We start from the raw sequence: 23,193 nt of genomic DNA, 5'->3' as shown, positions 1-23,193 counted from the left end.
TAGGGGGCTACAGTTTAGATGAAGTAGGTGGCTGAAGTTTAGATGAAGTAGAGGGCTGAAGTTTAGATGAAGTAGGGGGCTAAAGTTTAGATGAAGTAGGGGGCTACAGTTTAGATGACGTAGAGGGCTACAGTTTAGATGAAGTAGAGGGCTGAAGTTTAGATGAAGTAGAGGGCTGAAGTTTAGATGAAGTAGAGGGCTGAAGTTTAGATGAAGTAGAGGGCTACAGTTTAAATGAAGTAGAGGGCTACAGTTTAGATGAAGTAGAGGGCTGAAGTTTAGATGAAGTAGGGGGCTACAGTTTAGATGAAGTAGAGGGCTGAAGTTTAGATGAAGTCTGGCGCTAAAGTTTGGATGTCCACACCTGAGAGGTGAAGATCCTCTCCTCGTACTCCAAGCTGTGACACACATCGGTTTGGAAGGTGCTCTTGAGGCTCTGCAGTCTGAGGGCAAAGAACGAAATGTGAAAAAGAGCACACAAAAGAGCAAATGAGCCATGGGTGAGAGAAAGAGCGAGCAGAAGACAGAGGGAAGAGAAAATGAAATATTAAAATACTAAATCCATACCACTTTCACATTTGTGTGTTTTTTTGGTGTTGTGAATAATAAAGAATAATGAGGGACATGAATGTATCAGGGGCATGACCTCACAGTGGTGTTGCACTGTTTAAAGTAGAGAAGTCAGGGTTAGAGCTGGGACGATAAACCGAAAATTATCGACACTGACCATACCGATCACTTATCGTAGGCATTTTGCTGATTTCGTTACGATAAGTAGCCTATACTGGAGAAATGTAAAGTTTGAAATGAAATAAGTTTGCTAATATGGGTGATTGTTATTGGGACAATTGATGGCTACAACCATCAAACTAGTAGCAGTAGTAGTAGTTTAAAGGATAAAAAACAAAAATAGTGCACAATGTTATAAAATCCATAAATTCTATTTATCGTTATCGCACCAATTCAGGCAGTTTTTCGCAATATGGATTTTTGTCCATATTGCCCAGCTCTAGTCTGTATTCACAAAGTGTCTCAGAGAAGGAGTTCTGATCTAGGATCTATCCATATAATTGTATTCATTATGATCTAAAAGGCAAAAACTGATCCTAGATCAGCACTTTGTGAATACGGGCCCAGAAGTATCTTTTCTGTGTTTTCTCACCACCTAATCTTTGGCACAATTCATAAATTGCTTGATTGGGGTCAATTCGAATTGAAGTCACTCAATTCAGCATGTGATTTGAATGTATATATATTTTGAAAGACAAATATAATAGCTTCTCCTTTTCAGCTAAACGAGAAGTAATTGAAAATACTCAATTTTTTCCGATTACTGAATTCAAATTTCAATTACTTCCTGAAATTGACTCAATTAAAATAGACCCCAACCCTGATAAATTGCATATAGCACATTTTTTAAGAACTTTGACCCAGTTTGAGATACTGTCCTTTAGTTCTACACAGTCATGTGAATAGGCATGCTATGACCACATCCCGGAAAAAACAAATAACATTAACAACAGAGATACTTGTATTTTTGGTCACAGTTAATTTCCCCCAGGTTAAAAAAATGATGCAATGTGTTATGTTGTCCTTTTGAAATGGAGCAAGGGATGACAAGAGGCTAGATTGCAATCTTTGCAGTGTGTCCATTTGAGCGGGTGGAACAAAATGTCCCCACCTGGGACTTTTCACACACCCTGAATATGGCAGAAAAAGAAACGCACACACACACTCACCTTCTAGTCTCTTTCTCCTGGTAGGAGTGGAAAGCCACAGACTGCTTCCTCCAGTATGTCTAAGGGGAGAGAAGTGAATTGATAACACTGATTAAATCAACATACAGTCAACTAAAGCCTGGGAGGATTTCCCATAGACAAACCAAACGTGAAAGGGTTGTGTTATTGGTTATACCGGTATACTGCATTGTCAGGGAGGTCTCTTACTATTAAGTACTGTTAATGTAAGAGTTCAACAACGTTAAATCTGTTGGGCTAGGTTGGTTTACCGTTTTAAAAGGAATGCAGATATCCATATTATACAGGCCCTGGTTAGTTTCCACCACATACATGCGACCGAACGAGCGTCTGCTAATTGACTACAATGTCAATGTAATGTAAGTAACCCTACAGTCAGTTCCTTCTCCATGTTCTTTAGAGTGGATTCGTCCTCCTCCAAGTTGTTGATCTCATTCAGCAGAACGCCCTTGACCTGTTCCAGCTTCTGAGACCTACACACACAGACAGGGGAAGGAGGAGGGGAAGGGGGAGATCGAGGAGACCAAGGGAGATTGCATGTCCACAATCTGTCACAGAGAGAGATTGACATGTTCTTGTATACTACACAATGCAATCTTTATTGGTCGATTATACAGAGACAATGGACATTTGGTACATTTTGCTGTCACAGTACCCAGCCCCACCACACACAACATACACAACAGGCTGGGAGCAGCACAGGGTCAGCCACAAAGCAGCACCCCTGGAGCAGGTAAAGGGTTAAAAGTGCCTTGCTCAAGGGCACATAGGCAGTCAGTGGCACCTGAGATATTGATGTCAGTAACCCTGCGGTTGCCAGCTCACTATGTAGTGTATACTTGTGTACTAACTGACCTGTAGTTGTGAACTTGCACGCTGATGGAAGAGACGTGCTGCTGGACGGTCTTCAGAGACTGCTTGGTGTACAGCTCCATACGCCTGGAACGATTCTGACACACATAACAGAGGTAAGTAGAACATATTTAGGGTCTCCCATAGAATACAAAATCCTCATCACACAAAGGCAAAATCACCTTTAAGTGACATCAAACCAAATATGGAGATGATTTGGCCAGGAAATTATAACAATTGCACACATGCCCTATTCACTTCCATTGATTGTTAGCTAGTGGTGGCTAAAGTTAGCTGAAGATTGTAGTGGCTGTTTAGAGAAAACTGAACCATGGATTACAGTTTCTCCTGGCTCATAGGCTACTTTCAAGGTAAGGAATCATCTAACATCAAGTTGTAAAATCCTGAATTACCCATTTAAAGGCCTATGGCACTTCTACAGGGGAGCTACACTGGGGCCTCACGAAAACAGTAGGTTTTTAAAAAGGCAGTGGCTGTGGATCTGGACCTTTCTTTCTCCGGAGTAAAGATCCTGACGCTTCTGTGCATGTGTTTCCTTACCTCTACTTCATGCACACATTTTTGTGGTCGCCTTCCCTTCACATTTGAATGATAATTCTTGAAGTTTTACCGGTGAAACGTCCATGGAGCATCTGCATACCAACCATTTGATCTCAATCCGTTTATGGGGATATGCATTTAGATCTTCTTGAGTTATACAGTGTTGTTTCGAAAGTAGCCTACAGCAGTGCTTCCTCTGGAAAATGTTGTAGCAGTGGGGGAAAAGGTATCGGGGGGGTGTCCCTCCCCACCTTGTTTTGGAGGCCCGGGGTCCACCCTGGATCATTTTTTATGTAGGTCTGAGAAGCTCAGTTCAGGTTACTTTTTAAAAGGACATTTTCATCCAAAATGAATTAAAATAAAATGATGCTGACACCATCTAAAATATAATTTCCACCTCCAGAAATGAGCCCAAAAACATATTGGTAAAATGATTTGCTATAATTATTCCTTAGCTAGATCCCAAATGTGATCCTTTAAAGGTCCAAAGCAGCCGTTTTTATCTAAATGTTTTATCATTTCTGGGTAACTATTAAGTACCTTACTGTGATTGTTTTCAATTAAAATGGTCAAAAATAAAGAAAAATAACTTCTTAGCAAAGAGCAATTTCTCAAGGAAGAATTTTGTAGGATTGTCTGAGAGTGGTTTGAAGGACGAGGGGAAAACTGAAAACTAGCTGTTATTGGCAGAAAGGTTTGGAACTCTCTTTCTTATTGGTCTATTAACTAATTTACTGCATGGTGATGTCACCGTGGAAGGCCAAAACTCCCTCCCATCAAAACAGGCTGAAATATCAGGCGGTCTTTTCAAACAGCTCTTACACTAAAAGGGCATTATCATCAATGTCTTTCTTGGAAGTATGATATTTGTGTGTCTAACTTTCTCACTCATCATTATTCACTATTAATTCATGACTATCCATAATCATGGTAGCATCCACATTAATGTAGAAATGTTTAGAAACATATTCTCCTGTGAGTTTGTGTCCAACCAAAGAAATTGATTTCCTTCCCATTGAAGTCAACGGGTCAGTGATGGGTGGACCAGTGGCCATATTGAGTGTACCCATTGCAGTAAAGCAGGAAGTAAAAGCAGCATTCTATTTTCTATGGGTCCAACCTGGATTTTCCTCTGGAGCTCGGAGCTGAACTGGCGACACACGTTGCCCATGTCGTGAGGGGGGCGACCCAGCTCCCCCTCCACCTCGGCCTCCATGTCCACGTCGGCCTCCCAGCTGGACGACGTCACCATGTGGGACGACACCACCCGACTCAGGTCCCCCTCCGGAGAAACGTCCATGACTAGGGACGACACACAAATGCAGGCATATACAGTTACGAACACACACACATGCAGTCATGAACAAACCCACAAAGAGGCATAGTATGTTAACAACAGCACCCACCCCATCTGACACACATATCTACTGGATGTGCAGGTGCATCCTTCTCCAAACTTCAAACTGCTCAATGAGTTAAAGCTGCAATATGTAACTTTTTGGGCGACCCGAACAATATCACATAGAAATCTGAGTTATAGATCTGTCAATCTCATTGAAAGCAAGTCTAAGAAGCTGTATATCTGTTCTATGTGCACTATTTCTATGCTTCCCGTTCTTAAGTTTAGTTTTTGCATCTTTTACTTTTGTTTTGTACACCAGCTTCAAACAGATAAAAATACAATATTTTGGTTATTGAAAAGATATTTCAGTGGTTTAGATGCTACAATGATTATCTACAATTGCTTGTTTTGTCACAAACTGAAATTAGATGAACTATTAGAATTTTAGCAACCAGGAAATGGCAGAGCGATTTTTGCATATTGCACCTTTAAGATAAATATGGCTGTTGGTTTGACTAATCATTACTATAATTATGAGTTCAACAGCAGTGCCTTTTGTGAGACCTACGGCTTGTTCTGAAAAACCATGCGGGCGGGTGGAGCTGTTTGTCCTAAGGTTTTGTAGATCGCTGTACCCATAGAGATACATCACATTTAAGTGTTCTATTCAATTATATGGCTGTACCTGTGTCACGAGCGCTCTTGCTGCTCTGGATGTGATGATATCTTTTCGTGATTGCCCGCGAGGCCCTGTCCTTTGTTCCTCGTCCTTTCTTCTCCTCTTCCTCCTCTTCGTCAGAGCTGCTCTGTTCCTCCCATGCCTGGGCCTGAGCGTGGAGGTTGGGCTTGGTTGCTGAAGTGGAGGGAAATAATTGAATGAAAGATAAATTAGTTGAATAAAGGGCTATTTTATGAAGTGAGAACTGGTTCGCCAATTATGAGAACAAATGAAAAGCGTATATTGTTGAATAAAAGTCTAATAATTTAAATGTCATTCTCACTGGGTTTAAACAGTTTCCTGGGCCTCATCTTGACCGCCTGCCCCCCTCTTCGTGTGCCCCTCTTTCCCTCCTCCTCCTCCGAGTTACTGGGCGAGGGGCGGGAGTTGTGGCGCTTGCGCCCGGAGCAGGGGCCTGTGAGAGGGGAACCAAACGATTGAACCAGACCAAACCAGTAGAGCCCGACCTATAAACTGGTGGACTGATATTATCTGCCTATTTAATGGTTGCCTGAAGAGGGCGCTCTACGATCTGCTCATTGCACATCATTCAGCCCTAAATCACGACGTGAGAGGGAGTAGGCATAGTGGTTTGACGGTGAGTAGCTTGCCACAGCCAGCGACAGCGTATTTGAACAAGTAAATTATAAAAAGTACACTTCACCAACCAAGCACCCCAGGGGTGTAATCATTAGCCAAACAGTTGCACAACTAAAATTAGAGTTTATTTTGGACAAATGCAGGTTGGTCCCTCCCCGTTTCATTCCGTTTAAGAAACTTTTTTTTTCTCAACAGAATCGACATAATGAATACGCCCCTGTCCTCATCACATTTTCACTTAGTTAACGTTAGCTGGCCAGCAATGTAGTTAGGCTCTATCTAGCCAGCAAGATACTGTAGTTAGCCTAGCTCAGGGGTCTCCAACAGGTCGATCACGAGCTACCAGTAGCTCGCAGCCAACCTATGAGTAGCTCGCCAAATTATTTTGAAAGTACATGCACTTCTCACATGTTCCACTGCAAACTGTCATAAAGAAATCTCACAAGTATCAGACACTGCAAGCTCCCAGCTACTATCTAATCAACGCAACATTATCCCACCTCTGGATTAAAAATTAAAAACCTAACACAATATCTGCCAATTAATTTCCAGCAATATTGCCCCCGTCTGTCTTTGTGGTGTGCACGTTTGTCTATCACTCCGTGTATAGCCAGTTGATGTGATAACCGTCTTGTTGGTTAACAGAAATGCTTTCACTAACACCTCATTTAAATGTTAACTGAAAAGTAGGCTTAACCTGGCAGAAGTATATCATAAGTAAGTATATAATTTGTATCTATTATTTACAAACTTTGCCATGAAATTAGCAGCAGCAGAACCATCGCTAGACCAGCAGATTAGAAGGCACATTCCTCACTTGCTAGAACGTGTGTGACTAAAACCAGTGTGGCAAGCATTTTCCGGCATTAACGTTTTCAGTCATCAGCGCATGTCATTTGCAGTTGAAATATATAGCCAGTAGACTTTGTATTGAATAACAGTGTCATTTACATTATGGTTTCAGCAAGAAAACATTGTCGCAATGAACAGCTAGAACATGCTTGTCATAACCGTTGAGCTATAAAAGAACATAACACGCTCTCAATGCAAGGTTGCCATAGAGTGTCTGTTTCCATGACCTCTGTAAAGCACTGTAGTGAATGCTCTCAATACAAATGCTGACGCTGACACCTCTTGGTGACATTAAAACTGCATGTTACTGCATTTCACTGCATTGGTTGTGAACTTGTGAACAGTGCAGTTTCAGATTTACTTTGTTTAATTCATTCAGCTTCTTGTTTATTAGTGTGCTTGTAGTGCTTCAGCACAAACACTTCTACATTCTTATCCACTGCCATAGACACATGTTTAAGTTGTACCTAAGAAGGTAAACTGAACATTTGTTTTGTATTTACTTTGATATTTATATTTTCTGTGCAAAAAATAATAATATTCATTGTTGGACATAAAACACCAGGAAATCAGCTCCAAGTGTTTTTAATTTTGGAAATCTGTTCCCAAGTTTTCCCACGCATAATAGAGAGACAAGTGATCGTATACAAATGTAAGCAAGGTTTGAAATGATTATGTTTTAGTAAAATATTATATCTGTTTGGGCTTAGTGAGGTCAATTTGCAGTCTATAACTTATTTGTAATTATGTTACGGCCCCCCGACCATCTGCTCAAGAAAAAATTGGCCCGTGGCTGAATCTGGTTGATGATTTTTCATTCCACCTCTAAAAAACAATGTATCGGCAGATATATCGGTAATTGGTAACTTTTGCCTCCCTAAAATCATTATTGGACCCAGAAATCCCATATCGGTCGGGCTGTAACAAACCAGCCTAGACCATATGATGCTAAATTACAAGTTTAGCTAAAACAACAATATCTCCCCATCATTGTTACCGCCCATCTTTCTCTTTGTGGACACAGGTGTTAATATGAGCATTTTCTTTCAGGGGGTTACAGCTGTGGTCTTTTACCTGACAGGTGAAAGCTACGTTGGTCCAGCTTGTGCCCTCGCTCAGAGTATGGAGTTTTCTAGGGGGAAACACAGTCATTTGTTAACCCAGAAGTTTGCGTTACAAATATGGCATTAGTCCAATCCTTTTGACCAGAGCCCTATGGTCATAAATTGTGCACTACATAGGGAAAAGGGTGCTATTTCAGACGCAGCCCTAGAGTTATTTCCTGCTTATGAAGGGTTCGGGCAGACACTTTAAATGAGTGCCTCCTACCCATAAACCCTGTTTCCCGGACACAGATTAAGCCTAGTACTGGGCGAAAATGCATGCTCAATGGAGAATCTGCATTGAAATAACTTTTTAGGACTAGGCTTAATTCTAGCATACTGGCCCTTGGTATCCGTACCTCCAGTGCGGTTGTCAGGGCTGCCGGGTTGACCACCTCCACTCGGGTCGATGACATCTCTGACCTGGACGAGGACTGGCTCAGCTTCACTCTGGAGACCAGCGACTCCTTGGCGAAGGACTCGGGCAGACCCAGCTGGCCCGGGGAGCCAAAATGGAGGGCGAATTGATCCGTCTCTCCTGGAGAGGGCTGTGACTGGAGGAGAGGGGAGGGCAGCGTTGACATCTGCAGGGCCGTGGAGGTCAAGAGGGGCTGGGAGGGAGGGGAGAGGAGGGGACACTGGGCCAGGGAGAGAGCGGGCTGGATTGGACTCAGCTGGGGTTGCAGAGAGGAAGAGTGAGAGAGAAAGAGAGAGAGAGAGAGAGAGAGAGAGAGAGAGAGAGAGAGAGAGAGACCGAGAGATGTACAGTCTGTGGGAAGCCAATAGGGATAGTTGGTCTGGTATGTAAGTAACTTAGGAGAAAAATACTATTATTCGCTTAAAGCTGCCAACAAAAGGTAGTTATTAAGATTATCACACCTACTTACAGCAAAATTGTAAAAAATTATTCTAAAGGTCTCACAAGTAACAAATTATGAACGATGGCGTTCAATCAATTCATCCCAAATGATGAGGAATAGCCAATCGCTACAGTAGAATCACATCTGTCACAACAGTAGTAGACATTCTCATTAAATGTAACAATGTTGCATAGAGTGAATAGTAAAATACATCTTCGGCAGCGAGAAAGAATCACAGCCATAGCCTACAGTTCACTCTACAGTTTTCGAAACATTTCCATGCTATTGTGCAACATGCATGTGTAGGCTACATTCTATTAGTACCAATACCAGCTGCACACACAGCACACAGTAGGATGGGGGGAATTTACATGAAAGTTGTTTCCGCGGGCTACGGTCACACTTCCTCAATTCAACATCTCTCGAGTAAAAAATACACCTATAAATTCCACCTCAAAAGTTGTCAGACGAGATTTTGTCACATCTTTATTTAACCTACTGTGTTATTGTATTATTTAACTCTGTATGCATTGTTTAACGGGGGTAGGTGGGTTTTTTTTTCACTGTTTGACTGACGAATTTAACTTCTGTCGATTGTGGGAAGAAAATCGATCAATTTCTCCAACTGTTTCTTTTTGTAGACAAATACAGAAAAATCCCAATAAACAGAATATGTATACAGTATATATATACAGTACCAGTCAAAAGTTTGGACACACCTACCCATTCCAGGGTTTTTCTTTATTTTTAGTATTTTCTACATTGTAGAATAATAGTGAAGACATCAAAACTATGAAATAACACATATGGAATCATGTAGTAACCATAAAAGTGTTAAACAAATTGAGATTCTTAAAAGTAGCCACCTTTGCCTTGATGACAGCTTTGCACACGCTTGGCATTCTCTCAACCAGCTTCATGAGGTAGTCACCTGGAATGCATTTCAATTAACAGGTGTGCCTTGTTAAAAGTTAATTTGTGGAATTGATTTCCTTCTTAATGTGTTTGAGCCAATCAATTGTGTTGTGACAAGGTAGGGGTGGTATACAGAAGATAGCCCTATTTGGTAAAAGATTATGGCAAGAACAGCTCAAATAAGGAAAGAGAAACGACAGTCCATCATTACTTTAAGACATGAAGGTCAGTCAATCTGGAAAATGTCAAGAACTTTGAACGTTTCTTCAAGTGCAGTCGCAAAAACCATCAAGCGCCATGATGAAACTGGCTCTCATGAGGACCGCCACAGGAAAGGAAGACCCAGAGATACCTCTGCTGCAGAGGATAAGTTGATTAGAGTTAACTGCACCTCAGATTGCAGCCCAAATAAATGCTTCACAGAGTTCAAGTAACAGACACATCTCAACATCAACTGTTCAGAGGAGACTGCGTGAATCAGGCCTTCATGGTCGAATTGCTGCAAAGAAACCACTACTAAAGGACACCAATAAGAAGAAGAGATTTGCTTGGGGCAAGAAACACAAGCAATGGACATTAGACCAGTGGAAATCTGTCCTTTGGTCTGATGAGTCCAAATTTGAGATTTTTGGTTCCAACCGCCGTGTCTTTGTGAGACGCAGAGTAGGTGAACGGATGATCTCCGCATGTGTGGTTCCCACCGTGAAGCATGGAGGAGGTGGTGTGATGGTGTGGGGGTGTTTTGCTGGTGACACTGTCGTGATTTATTTAGAATTCAAGGCACACTTAACCAGCATGGGTACCACAGCATTCTGCAGCGTTACGCCATCCCATCTGGTTTGTGCTTAGTGGGACTATCATTTGTTTTTCAACAGGACAATGACCCAAAACACACCTCCAGGCTGTGTAAGGGCTATTTGACCAAGGAGAGTGATGGAGTGCTGCATCAGATGACCTGGCCTCCACAATCACCCGACCTCAACCCAATTGAGATGGTTTGGGATGAGTTGGACCGCAGAGTGAAGGAAAAGCAGCCAACAAGTGCTCAGCATATGTGGGAACTCCTTCAAGACGGTTGGAAAAGCATTCCTCATGAAGCTGGTTGAGAGAATGCCCAGAGTGTACAAAGCTGTCATCAAGGCAAAGGGTGGCTACTTTGAAGAATTTCAAATATAAAATATATTTTGATTTGTATAACACTTTTTTGGTTACTACATTATTCCATATATGTTAATTCATAGTTTTGATGTCTTCACTATTATTCTACATTATTTTTAAAAAGATGTCAGAAGGCCCATTGGTGCAGTATCAGTCCTGTATCTTACCTCTAAGGCACTGGGTCTCTGGGCGCGGAGGCCAGGAGTCTTGCCAGTGGGAGTAAGGGATGGGAGAGAGGGGAGGGATGGGAGAGAGGGAGCCTTAGCTTTGCGGTCGCTCTTCCTCCCAGGGGCGCTGTAGAAGGAGGAGGGCTGGAAGCCCGTGCTGCTGCGAGGGTGTTCAGGGGGCAGGTCCAGGGCCAGGGCAAGGGGTGAAGAGGGGCCGCTGGCAGGGGAGGCGGACAGGGAGCCCAGCGGGGTGAGGGGCGACCGGGGTAAGGCTACCAGCGACCTCTCTGATGCAGCTACATGGGGGTCAAAACACAACCACAGATGCTCAGACAGCTGGCCAAGGTCTTTGAGGTCAATAGTACAGAGATACTTTTCCTCATATCCACTTACAGTAAATATGTTTTATATCTACTACACCCCTCAAATTCACATCTGGACCTTGAAGCCAGTTCCACTTCTTTTTTATTATTATTGCCCTCTAATCAGGAACTGATTTAGACCTGGGATACCAGGTGGGTGCAATTCATTATCAGGTAGAACAGAAAATCAGCATTACTTCGGACTTCGTATGGTAAGATTTGAATACCCCTGTACTACACTGAAGTTAGGGTTCGATTCAATCCGTAGCACTGAAGACCTGCGCTACTGTCGGATAGAAATTTAAAAGGGCAATGTTCCCACGTTGGCGGAGACTGCATTCACGGTAAACGCTGCATATGTCAACTCAATCGCAAATGACCTTTAAATGTAAATCGCGCTACAGAGCTAATCTTCAGCGCAACATATTTAATTAAGCCCTTAGGTTTCTTAGACAGAGTGATTGCACCAGGGATAACTAAGGGGTGAATCCTAACTAAGTCACATTTTCACTTAGTCATGCATTGATGTCAATGGGAGAAAAAGTTAACATTTGCCAGCGATTGCGTAGTGCCAACAAAAAAATTACATGATCATTTTTTCAAAGATTGGAGACGGAACCACAGAATTTGAATCATTATATGGATAGAATCCACAGGTCAACTGGTCCTTGGTTGGTGTAGGTGTGCTGGGTTTGCCTTACCTCGTATCCTTTCAATGGCAGGAGGGGAAGGAATGAAAGAGGCGAGCCGGGCAGTCCAAGAAGACTCTTTCGGTCTCGTCTGTTCCTTGGCCGAGGCGGTCGTCTTTTTCTTCTTCACCCCGACAGCCTCTTGACAAACCTTCTCGCTCTTTTCCGCTGATCCGATGGAGCGCTTCTGTTGGGAGAAAATAATCCCATAACATACTTTTAGTACAGTTGTTACTTTTATTCCAAGTTGCTCAGGTAAAAAGTGGTAAAAACAATGATCCATTATTTACTCCACCGCAACTAAATGTATTGTGATCTGATTGAATTTAGTCTGCCAGCTAAACAACTAAAATATAACGTAGTGTAATGTAACTGATTTCACCTTTACTATTTGCTACCAACCAAAATAGAATTATATGGCTAGGAGAAACATAAAGTCAACTCATAGAGCCCATAGAGATACATTGCCTATATTATTTAATGAATACATTATTTAATTATTCTATTTAAATAAGTGATAGCACCTAATCATAAAGAAAGGGCAGATGTGTGAGGGAGGAAGGCAGGACCTTAGAAGTGGGCGTCTCTTCAGTCTCTGATTGGCTGGCGCTGTCAGGCTCCCTGTAGCTCTTGGCGTTGGTGGCAGCGGCTCTCTGGGGCCTCCTGGCTGCTTGACTGGTCCCTGCCGCCACCAGTGCCGCTCCGCTGTTCTCTTTCTGCTCTGCACTTCTCTCCTTTACCCTCTGTCTCTTCTGAAAGGCAAGCATGACACACTGTGGCCGACTGGGGCAATGCTCACTGATGCAACCATTCCATTGATTTGGATGGGGAAGCCCATTTTAGGAATCATATTTCTAGGTTGCAACAGAGCAGTAGTAAGGATGAAAGGTCGATGAACTGACTTTGGATTCTAAGGTTTCAAGGTACAAGGCTGGTTCCGATTCCCCATCCCTTCTCCCCGAAGTGTGCACATGCTCATTGAGATTCCCCCTCTGATTTAAAACTATTGGATTGTCAGTCTCACCTTCTTTGGCTTGGCTTTCTCCTTCACATGTTTGGGCGAGCTAGGTGGTAAGTCTGGGGACTCATCTAAAACAGAGAAGAGAAGAGAAGAGAAGAGAAGAGAAGAGAAGAGAAGAGAAGAGAAGAGAAGAGAAGAGAAGAGAAGAGAAGAGAAGAGAAGAGAAGAGAAGAGAAGAGAAGAGAAGAGAAGAGAAGAGAAGAGAAGAGAAGAGAAGAGAAGAGAAGAGAAGAGAAGAGAAGAGAAGAGAAGAGAAGAGAAGAGAAGAGAAGAGAAGAGAAGAGAGAAAAAAAAAATGTTATTAGCATACAGCTGCCAACAAAAGATAGTTTCCAAGATTATCACACCTACTTACAGCAAATCATTCTAAAGGTCTCACAAGCAAAACATGATGAATGATGGTGTTCAATCAATTCATCCCAAATGATGAGGAATAGCCAATCGCTACAGTAGAATCACATCTGTCACAACAGTAGTAGACATTCTCATTAAATGTAACAATGTTGCATAGGGTGAATATAGTAAATACATATTTGGCAGCGAGAGAGAATCACAGCCATAGCCTACAGTTCACTCTACAGTTTTCAAAACATTTCCATGCTATTGTGCAACATGCAGGTGTAGGCTACGTTCTACTAGAGAGTTCACTCAACACAGCATTCGTACAGACAGACACAGACTGATTAAAACTATAGGACCAACCCAAACCATACAGTGCTGGCTTGGATATTTTATTTTCACATTGTCCTTAAATTTCCAGCACGGTTCCAGCAACTATGGTGGATGCTTAACCAGGCCAGCCCAGTACAGTTTGGCTTGCCTCGGTTAGGGTTGGCTCAGTAGTGTGGAAAGGTTAAGTGAGGTGTGGCGTGAGCGTACATGTGGTGTCGGGGGCAGGGTTGTGGAGCCGGGGCTGACGGCTGTAGTCGATCACTTTGGGCTTAGGCTTCCTGCTGGACTCTTTGAGCCAGCTGATCTCCATCATGGCGTCTGTGTCTGTGTCGCTGAACAGGTGCTTCTTCACGTGGCACCGTGGAGCCGCCACCTGGGACCGTAGAGACAACTCAGTGAGGTTCACACACACACGGGTACACATACACAGGTTTACAAATGTACACATACGCACATACCCAGTCTCTCACACACACACACACACACACACACACACACACACACACACACACACACACACACAAAGACAAGAGTACAGACACCTTCACACACCGAGGTAAGAGAACCACACACACACACACACAAAAGGAGGCAGTCTCCATCACATTGTGTCAATTACAAAGTGTTTGCCTCCATACCTTGACGGCTGGGCCCTTCTTGGCAGTGCTGGGGATTACCCAAGAGTTCTGGATAGTACTGGAAAGAAAAACAGCACTGAATCACGCATTGACTTGACGGATTATTTTTACCGCAACACTAGAGGGCGATATTATAACACAAATGGGACCCAGGGTCTTTCTCAATTCATCTTTCCTTGATTCCTCACATCCTCTCTACTTGCCTCCTTCTCAACCATATTTTAAGAGAAGCTCCCCAAGGTCCCTCCCCACGGACGTCTTCTCCATTGCGTTTTGAGAAGGAGGCGAGGAGAGAGGATACAAGGAATCAAGGAAAGACGAATTGAGATAAGAGTCCCAGTCAGATGTAACCAAATGAGTACTGCCTTCAAATGGCTCCTACCTGCTATCAATGTCAGAGGTGTCCAAGGACGTTTTCCCCTTCCCCTAAAGAGAGCAGAGAATTAGAAACCATCATCCACTGGTGCATGAGAACAAGCAGAAATGGCAAACAGACCTGGGTTCAAATACTATTTGAAATCTTTCAAATACTTCAAGCATTTGCTTTAGCCTGCCTGGAGTGCTAGGTGGGCGTGTTTGCACTTTGGGGACTTTTCTATTGGTTCCATTGCAACAGGCAAGCTCAATCAAGCACAGCTTAGGTTTCTGAAATTATTTCACATAGTATTTGAACCTAAGTCTGCTAACAAATAGTAGGCCTAATTCATTAATTGGATTTACGTAGATCAAATGTACATTTATTTACCCCAGTGGTAATAGGTGTGTCCGCTTTAAATGCAAAGACGTCCTCTCTACACAAAGAAACAATGGATGAAATCAACAATACCATGCACAAACAGGAAATAATCATCAACATTTTAGGGAAGGGATCAGGCCAAGATAATACAACAATTATAAAACATCTGGATTTTGTCTAAAGAATAGGTCCGTTTCTATCATATTTGAATGGAGGATGTCCTGATAAAAATTCCTGATTAATCAGATCCCTGAAATTTAGATTTTGCTAAATTCATTTTTCAGACAAGTTGCCATGGGTTATTATCAAATATAAGATACACTGGTTGTGTTGCACCATGGGGAGAATTTGAATGAAACTGGACAAAAAGCAATACCCTTGTTGATGTGCAGAGGGCTTCTTGGAGTTAGTGTAGGACTTCATATATCCCGGGGCCTTTGCCGTTCCCACCTATGGGGGAGAGAATTCAGTCACTAGATTGTGAATGCATGTGGGGAAAACAAGTCTTATGCAACCCTAACAAATCCTACAAATCAAATCAAATTTTATTTGTCACATGCGCCTGAAAACAACAGGTGTAGACCTTACCATGAAATAATGACTTACAAGCCCTTAACCAACAATGCAATTTAAAAAAAACAGAGTTAAGAAAATATTTACTAAATTAACTGAAGTCAATGTGCGGGGGTACAGGTTAGTCGAGGTAATTTGTACATAGGGGTAAAGTGACTATGCATAGATAATAAACAGTGAGCAGCAGCAGTGTAAAAACAAAGGCAGGGGTGGCCATTTAATTAATTGTTCAGCAGTCTTATGGCTTGGGGGTAGAAGCTGTTATGGAGCCTTTTGGACCTAAACTTGGAGCTCTGGTACAGCTTGCCGTGCGGTAGCAGAGAGAATAGTCTATGACTTGGGTGACTGGAGTCTTTGACAATTTTTTTGCCTCTCGATGGTGCAGCTGTAGAACTTTTTGAGGATCTGGGGACCATGATAGTTTGTTGGTGATGTGGACACCAAGGAACTTGAAACTCTCGACCCGCTCCACTACAGCCCTGTCAATGTTTAGGGGGGCCTGTTCGGCCCTCCTTTTCCTGTAGTCCACGATCAGCTCCTTTGTTTTGCTCACATTGAGGGAGAGGTTGTTGTCCTGGCACCACACCGCCAGGTCTCTGACCTCCTCCCTATAGGCTGTCTCATCATTGTCGGCAATCAGGCCTACCACTGTTGTGTCGTCAGCCAACTTAATGATGGTGTTGGAGTCGTGCCTGGCCATGCAGTCGTGGGTGAACAGGGAGTACAGGAGGGGACTGAGCGCGCACCCCTGAGGGGCCCCAGTGTTGAGGATCAGCGTGGCAGATGTGTTGTTGCCTACCCTTACCACCTGGGGGCGGTCCGTCAGGAAGTCCAGGATCCAGTTGCAGAGGGAGGTGTTTAGTCCCAGGGTCCTTAGCTTAGTGATGAGCTTTGTGGGCACCATGGTGTTGAATGCTGAGCTGTAGTCAATGAACAGCATTCTCACATAGGTGTTCCTTTTGTCCGGGTGGGAAAGGGCAGTGTGGAGTGCAATTGAGATTGCGTCATATGTGGATCTGTTGGGGAGATATGTGAATTGGAGTGGGTCTAGGGTTTCCGGGTTGATGAGAGCCATGACCAGCCTTTCAAAGCACTTCATGGCTACCGACGTGAGTGCTATGGGGCGGTAGTCATTTAGGCAGGTTACCTTCGCGTTCTTGTGCACAGGGACTATGGTGGTCTGCTTGAAACATGTAGGTATTACAGACTTGGTCAGGGAGAGGTTGAAAATATCAGTGAACACACTTGTTGGTCCGCGCATGCTCTGAGTACACGTCTTGGTAATCTGTCTGGCCCCACAGCCTTGTGAATGTTGATCTGTTTAAAGGTCTTGCTTACATCGGCTACGGAGTACATGATCACACAGTCGTCCGGAACAGCTGGTGCTCTCTTGCATGCTTCAGTGTTGCTTGCCTCGAAGCGAGCATAAAAGGCATTTAGCCCGTCTGGTAGGCTTGTGTCACTGGGCAGCTTGCGGCTGGGTTTCCCTTTGTATTCCGTAATAGTTTGCAAGCCCTGCCACATCCGACGAGCGTCAGCCGGTGTAGTAGGATTCAATCTTAGTCCTGTATTGATGCTTTGCCTGTTTGATGTTTCATCTGAGGGCATAGCGGGATTTCTTATAAGCGTCCGGATTAGTGTCCCGCTCCTTGAAAGGGGCAGCTCTAGCCTTTAGCTCGGTGCGGATGTTGCCTGTAATCCATGGCTTCTGGTTGGGATATGTACGTATGGTCACTGTGGGGACGACAACGTCGATGCACTTATTGATGAAGCCAGTGACTGAGGTGCTATACTCCTCAATGGCATTGGATGAATCACGGAACATATTCCAGTCTGTGCTAGCAAAACAGTCCTGTAGTATAGCATCCGTGTCATCTGACCACTTCCTTATTGAGCGAGTCACTGGTACTTCCTGCTTTAGTTTTTGCTTGTAAGCAGGAATCAGGAGGATAGAATTATGGTCAGATTTGCCAAATGGAAGGCGAGGGAGAGCTTTGTACGCATCTCTGTGTGTGGAGTAAAGGTGGTCTAGAGTTTTTTTCCCTCTGGTTGCACATGTGACATGCTGGTAGAAATGAGGTCAAACGGATTTAAGTTTGCCTGCATTAAAGTCCCCGGCCACTAGGAGCGCCGCTTCTGGATGAACATTTTCTTGTTTGCTTATGGCCTTATACAGCTCGTTGAGTGCGGTCTTAGTGCCAGCATCGGTTTATGGTGGTAAATAGACAGCTACGGAAAATATAGATGAAAACTCTCTTGGTAGGTAGTTTGGTCTACAGCTTATCATGAGGTAATCTACCTCAGGCAAGCAATACCTAGAGACTTCCTTAATATTAGACATCGCGCACCAGCTGTTATTGACTAATAGAAACACACCATCACCCCTCGTCTTACCAGAGGTAGCTGTTCGGTCTGCTACCATGTCCTGCTACCTAAATTCATACAATTAAAAGGAATATTACTTATTCTGTTTATCAATCAGAAAACACCTCAGGCACTCACCATCGACGGCGGCAACCAACTCTTCTCAAAAACAGATCTACCACAAAGGAAAGACCATTTTAATTATTACACCATTGCCAGGGATTGAACCACGGTCTCCTTTGGGGGAGGGAGTGTGTAGTCCTTATCACAATGCAAATTGTTTAACAAACATCCATCTGTAATAATAGGCCTTTTATTATATTCTCTGATAAAACTGACTTAAATTTGACCGCTAAGATATTTTATATTAAAAGATTTCCACAAATCTGCGAATGGTGGTCCTCAAGAGCTTTTGACAGTGATTTGGTGGTCACCGGAAAGGAAATGTTTGGGAACCGCTGCGCTAGACCAAACTCCTGCACATCATTCTACCATGTTATATGTTCACTTGGTTTTGTTTCCTGCAGTACCTGTTGCTGCAGTACCTGTTGGTGGGTGGAAGGGGCCAGCGAGGGACAGACTCTACAGGGGATTTAGTGGTGGTGGATGTGCTTTTCTCGTAGTGGCTGGAGATGAACTTCATCATGGAGCCTGTCACCTCCTCCTCTCTCTGCAGAGGATGAGGGGAACACGTGAGAAAGGGTGTTTATTCTTATCATAACTCCAATCTTACTACTACTATTACTACTACTAAATTTGAGACACTGATAGATAGACAGTGCTATGAATGGTTATACTACTGTGCCATTGTGAAAATGCAAGGGAGAAAGGTGCCACCCGTTGGCTACAGTTCATTGCCTCCATTTAATAAGGAAGCTCCAACTCGGACTGGGACGGGGTATTCAAACAGCTTTGCATCAAGCTAAATTTCCTATTCAATTGCTCTTAACACTCTATATCCTCACCTTGTCTTTACTAGAGTTTGACCCGGTGGCCTTAACCTTGGGGTTGGGTGTTGCCCTCTCCTGTATGTCTTTAGCTGGGGTGGGTTTGACTGGGGCTTTTCCTGGGGTGGCTTCAGCTTCCTGAGACTTCTGGCTCTTAGATTTCCCCTTGGTCTGACCAGGCCTTCCTGCATCCTGCAGTAACTCTTTGGAACCTCTCCCAGTGGGCTCACCTCGCTCCTCAGGCCCTCTTCCTCCCTGGGCTCCACCTCGCTCCTCAGGCCCTCTTCCTCCCTGGTCTCCACCTTGCTCCTCAGGCCCTCTTCTTCCCTGGGCTCCATCTCGCTCCTCAGGCCCTCTTCCTCCCTGGGCTGCATCTCGCTCTTCAGGCCCTCTTCTTCCCTGGGCTCCAGCTTGCTCTCGGGACCCTCGGTCCTGGGCCACACCTCGCTCCTCAGGCATTCTGATCTGGGCTCCAGCTCGCTCCTCGGGCCCAGTACCCCGGTCCCTCTTGCGGAGGACCTCCTCCAGGCGCTGGGTGAGCTGGGTGTGGAGCTGCTTGTGGCCGACTGCTGACCCAGGGACCAACCCAGAACCTCTCTGGGCAGACGACGGATGCTCCTGTTGCTCTACGTTCTCAGGTTCTGGACACCGGAGGGAAACACTTTCAGTAAGACCTCAAAGTATACACAGCTGAACGCTCTACCATAGACGGCTAGTGCGGGTAGCTAATAAACGGTCGTCTTTTAAAACCATGGCAGATGGCAATGTTCTTCTGAGTTCTCCAAATCGAATAATATTGTCTGTGTCCGAATACCCATACTAGCGTATTACATACTTAAACTGCATACTATGTACTCATCGTCACATACAATTTAGCATGTACCATTTAATAAAAAGTATGCAGTATGCCACAGCCACAATGCAGTAGCGGCTCCTGACTGGCTGAGTAGGTGGGGCGGGGCCGAGTGCGGGTGGATTTTTCCAAATTCAACAGACATGCATCGCATTAACCAGCCTGATAATGGCTCATTTCCAATTCGATTAATTTCTCTAAACTCTGAATAGAATCGGAATGGAGTTATAGGCCTACTCAGGCTGGTTATAGGCAGACTATCACATTTGACCTATACCGTAGCCCATATAGCTCATCTATCCTATTTAAAAAGGTCTGAAGACAGAAACTAATCATTTGGTTCCATTTAAACATATTTATTTCTGAAACCAAAGTGTTGTAACATATATAAATTAAATCAAATAGCCTAGTACACACACCAAAACTTTTCAAATGGTCAAATCAAAAAGGCTATTGCACAGAAAAACATGATACAGTCGGGTGCATCGCAAATTCAGAACCGCTGGACAGCAACATAATAAACTAAAGCACTGATCATTGGGAAAGAGATCAGAAAGACTGCGAAGGCTTGATCCATAAATTAAATAATTAAATACATAGCATAGCCTACAAAACTAAAACAATCCATATGTTCAAATTAGGGCTGGGCGGTATACAGTATTTTACGATATAACGGTATTGATGCATGGACCGGTTTGGGTTTTTACTTTACCTTCTATAACGGTATTTGAATGTTTGGTTTGTTAAAAGGGATACAGCGTATGTAACGTCAATTTTTATAGTTGATTTCACTACTTGAGTCATTTCTCTCCGCTCTCTCTCTCTCTCCATGCCGCTTTCCACACAGACCTAGCCCCGCCCCATCACTCAAGGAGGGCATTTGTTGTTCCTCGACCACGAGACACTTGCGTTCAGTCTGTATGGTCAATGCAGCACATGCAACAATGTTGATGACAATGATGCTTTTTTCACTTTGCTTCTTAATATAAATCCACTGGTGTTCTAAAACTACACTATTCATTTGTGTTTCTTACATCTGCAAACAGCTAGTTTGTATTTTCTTAGCAAGTTGAGCCTAAATCTTGTTCGCTGCTAATGCTAATCGCTAGCTAGCTGGCTAGCTGATAATACCAGTGATCGTGTAGACCTAAATCAGCATATTGTTTGTGCAACAGTATATTCTAAATCAAAGAGGAATACACAAAGCATGAATATGTTAGCTACATGAAGTAGCTAAGAGAAAACATTCAATGTAGTCCAGGGTTCTTCAATTCCGGTCCTGGAGGGCCGAAACACCTGTTTTTCATCCTCTCCTTCTAATCAGGGGCTAATTCAGACCTGGGACACCAGGTGAGTGCAATTAACTACCAGGTAGAAATAAAAAACAGAAGTGTTTCGGCCCTCCAGGAATCGGAATTGAAGAACCCTAATGTAGTCAGACTATAGGGTCCCCTAGAAAACACTTGTCAACACTTTGGTTCCTACCCTGTCACAATAACTCCTCCCTGGCATTTTCATTCTTTGTCATGTCAAACAACTGTATTCAAAGTGTCCACTATTATATTCCAACTATAAAATTTGAATAATCATTCTATTTCCATGATTCCAACAGTTCACCAATGTGTTTTGCTCTAAATCTCAAGTAAAATCGCAATTGCAACATTTGGTTAAAATAAGGCCTAGATTGTTTGCCCATATCGTGCAACCTTACGTGGCAGTGTGGAAATTATCTTAAATTAGTGCAGGAAATGCAGAAATTGATGAAAATGCTGAAAATTATTTTGGGTTGAAGTTGAATTGAACAGTATAAAACAATCAGAATGGAGAAAGACCCATTGACATCACATAGAATGTATGTGTTGCCACCCTAGGGTCACATACTACTCATAAAGCAAATGTAGAACCTTTATTATTCAAAAACATAAAATACCGTCAATTATTTTTAAAATACCGTGATATGATATTTTGGCAATATCGCCCAGCCCTAGTTCAAATCAAAAGGCCTGATTTACATGACATCAATAACGCAGCCACATCCAGAGTCCCCGGTGCAGACACATGCAGAAATCTAAAAAAGGTTTCGAATTTAGTTTAAAAGCTCTGACGAAGCCCAAGAGAACAATAAACACTTTTCAATTAAAAAACAGAAATCCACTTTGGGTAAAAACATTCTGTTTTCAAAGATGTAGCCTACATACAGTACGATGCAATACTCGTGATCATTTTAAGGAGAACATTTGAACATCACCGCAGAAGCTGAACATGGTCGGTCAATCAACAATGGCCGCAGCGTGAATAAGGTCTATTGGAGACCCTGTGCATGCATGGTTCTTATGAGGCATTTCAGTAAAAGCAGCAGGTGTTATGAGTCTTTTGGTTAGTGTGGATTTAGTAAGCAGATTACTAAAGTTTACCTACCTACCTACTCATAAATGCTCATCTAAATTCAGTTACATACCGTATTCCTACCAACATTTTTATAATTATAAAAGTATTTATTTAAAGTCTAACTCTTTTTAACTAAGTAGGTCCTGCAAATATTGTGAAAATAATTGTAGAATACTGTAGAGGATTGGGAGGAGGAAGTACTTGGGGAAGATTACCTGGTTTGGGCAGTGCCTTCTGGAAGCCTCTCTGTACCGGCAGCAGCATCTCAGACACAGACACTTTCCTCCAGTGGGAGAATCTGTTCACACACACACAGGTGCACACACACACACACACATACACACACTGTTACATTGATATGTGGTCTAAAAGCTCCACCTTGAGTAAACATGTCTGAGTCAAAATCTTATTTTAAATAAATTGTGATTTGATTGACAGAGACATAAAAGTCCATGTACTTACATAGTTCTCTCTGTTTTCATGGTAGGCTGGGAGTCAGGGACAATACTGCTGTCTTTTAGACGGAACGAGGGTAAAGGTGGGTTTAAAGACTGTTTACAGTCATTACATTTATGTTACATCTATGGGAGATGCATTACATTGAAAATGTGAATGCCCAAATGACTGTCACAACCAGTCTACATTTTATTTTAAATTACATTTAGTCATTAAGCAGACACTGTTATCCAGAGCGACTAAACAGTCAGTGCATTCAACTGAGGTAGAACAACCACATATCACAGTCACTGTATATATAGAAAGAGAGTGTGGAGAAACTGTACCAAGAAGCTCCTCTTCCTCCGCCTGGTCAGTTTGGACCATCTCCACCACTTTGTCCACTGGGATGTGCTGCAAGACGAGTACCGGTACAATAATGAAACTACTGCTACTTCACCACCTCCTGCTACTGCTCCTAGTTAGTCAGCTACAACTAATAATGATAGACCATAGCATTACCACTACAGATGCTACTACTACGACCATAGCTACAAATCAGGGTTTCCGTTAGGTAAATGTGGCGCCGGACAACGTGACCGGGAAGATTTTAATTTACCGGCCATTTGA

At 43.2% G+C, this 23,193-nt stretch overlaps 1 protein-coding gene across 2 annotated transcripts in view; it reads right to left on the bottom strand.

Annotated features, from left to right (window-relative positions):
- Positions 1-23,193, bottom strand: part of LOC121538287 (synaptonemal complex protein 2) — a 52,958-nt gene that overhangs the window by 2,266 nt on the left and 27,499 nt on the right. The window contains exons 21-44 of one of the 2 annotated variants that reach the window (XM_041846155.2): positions 22,911-22,977; positions 22,591-22,642; positions 22,344-22,426; positions 18,906-19,528; positions 18,471-18,610; positions 18,079-18,115; positions 15,380-15,453; positions 15,013-15,058; positions 14,650-14,693; positions 14,268-14,325; positions 13,837-14,002; positions 12,961-13,025; positions 12,506-12,688; positions 11,949-12,123; positions 10,886-11,181; positions 8,145-8,459; positions 7,757-7,814; positions 5,514-5,645; positions 5,198-5,365; positions 4,291-4,472; positions 2,613-2,707; positions 2,131-2,230; positions 1,740-1,798; positions 365-443 (exon numbers count right to left, since the gene is read on the bottom strand). In XM_041846155.2, the coding sequence (XP_041702089.2) occupies positions 365-443; positions 1,740-1,798; positions 2,131-2,230; positions 2,613-2,707; positions 4,291-4,472; positions 5,198-5,365; positions 5,514-5,645; positions 7,757-7,814; positions 8,145-8,459; positions 10,886-11,181; positions 11,949-12,123; positions 12,506-12,688; positions 12,961-13,025; positions 13,837-14,002; positions 14,268-14,325; positions 14,650-14,693; positions 15,013-15,058; positions 15,380-15,453; positions 18,079-18,115; positions 18,471-18,610; positions 18,906-19,528; positions 22,344-22,426; positions 22,591-22,642; positions 22,911-22,977 (3,297 nt within the window). The remainder of the gene's footprint in view (positions 1-364; positions 444-1,739; positions 1,799-2,130; positions 2,231-2,612; positions 2,708-4,290; positions 4,473-5,197; positions 5,366-5,513; positions 5,646-7,756; positions 7,815-8,144; positions 8,460-10,885; positions 11,182-11,948; positions 12,124-12,505; positions 12,689-12,960; positions 13,026-13,836; positions 14,003-14,267; positions 14,326-14,649; positions 14,694-15,012; positions 15,059-15,379; positions 15,454-18,078; positions 18,116-18,470; positions 18,611-18,905; positions 19,529-22,343; positions 22,427-22,590; positions 22,643-22,910; positions 22,978-23,193) is intronic. The other variant, XM_041846156.2, reaches the window with a different exon arrangement.

This window comes from Coregonus clupeaformis, chromosome 24, assembly GCF_020615455.1.
Source record: "Coregonus clupeaformis isolate EN_2021a chromosome 24, ASM2061545v1, whole genome shotgun sequence".
NCBI lineage: Eukaryota > Metazoa > Chordata > Actinopteri > Salmoniformes > Salmonidae > Coregonus > Coregonus clupeaformis.
Note: the sequence above shows the minus strand (reverse complement) of the source record. Positions and strands in the feature narration are given on the sequence as shown.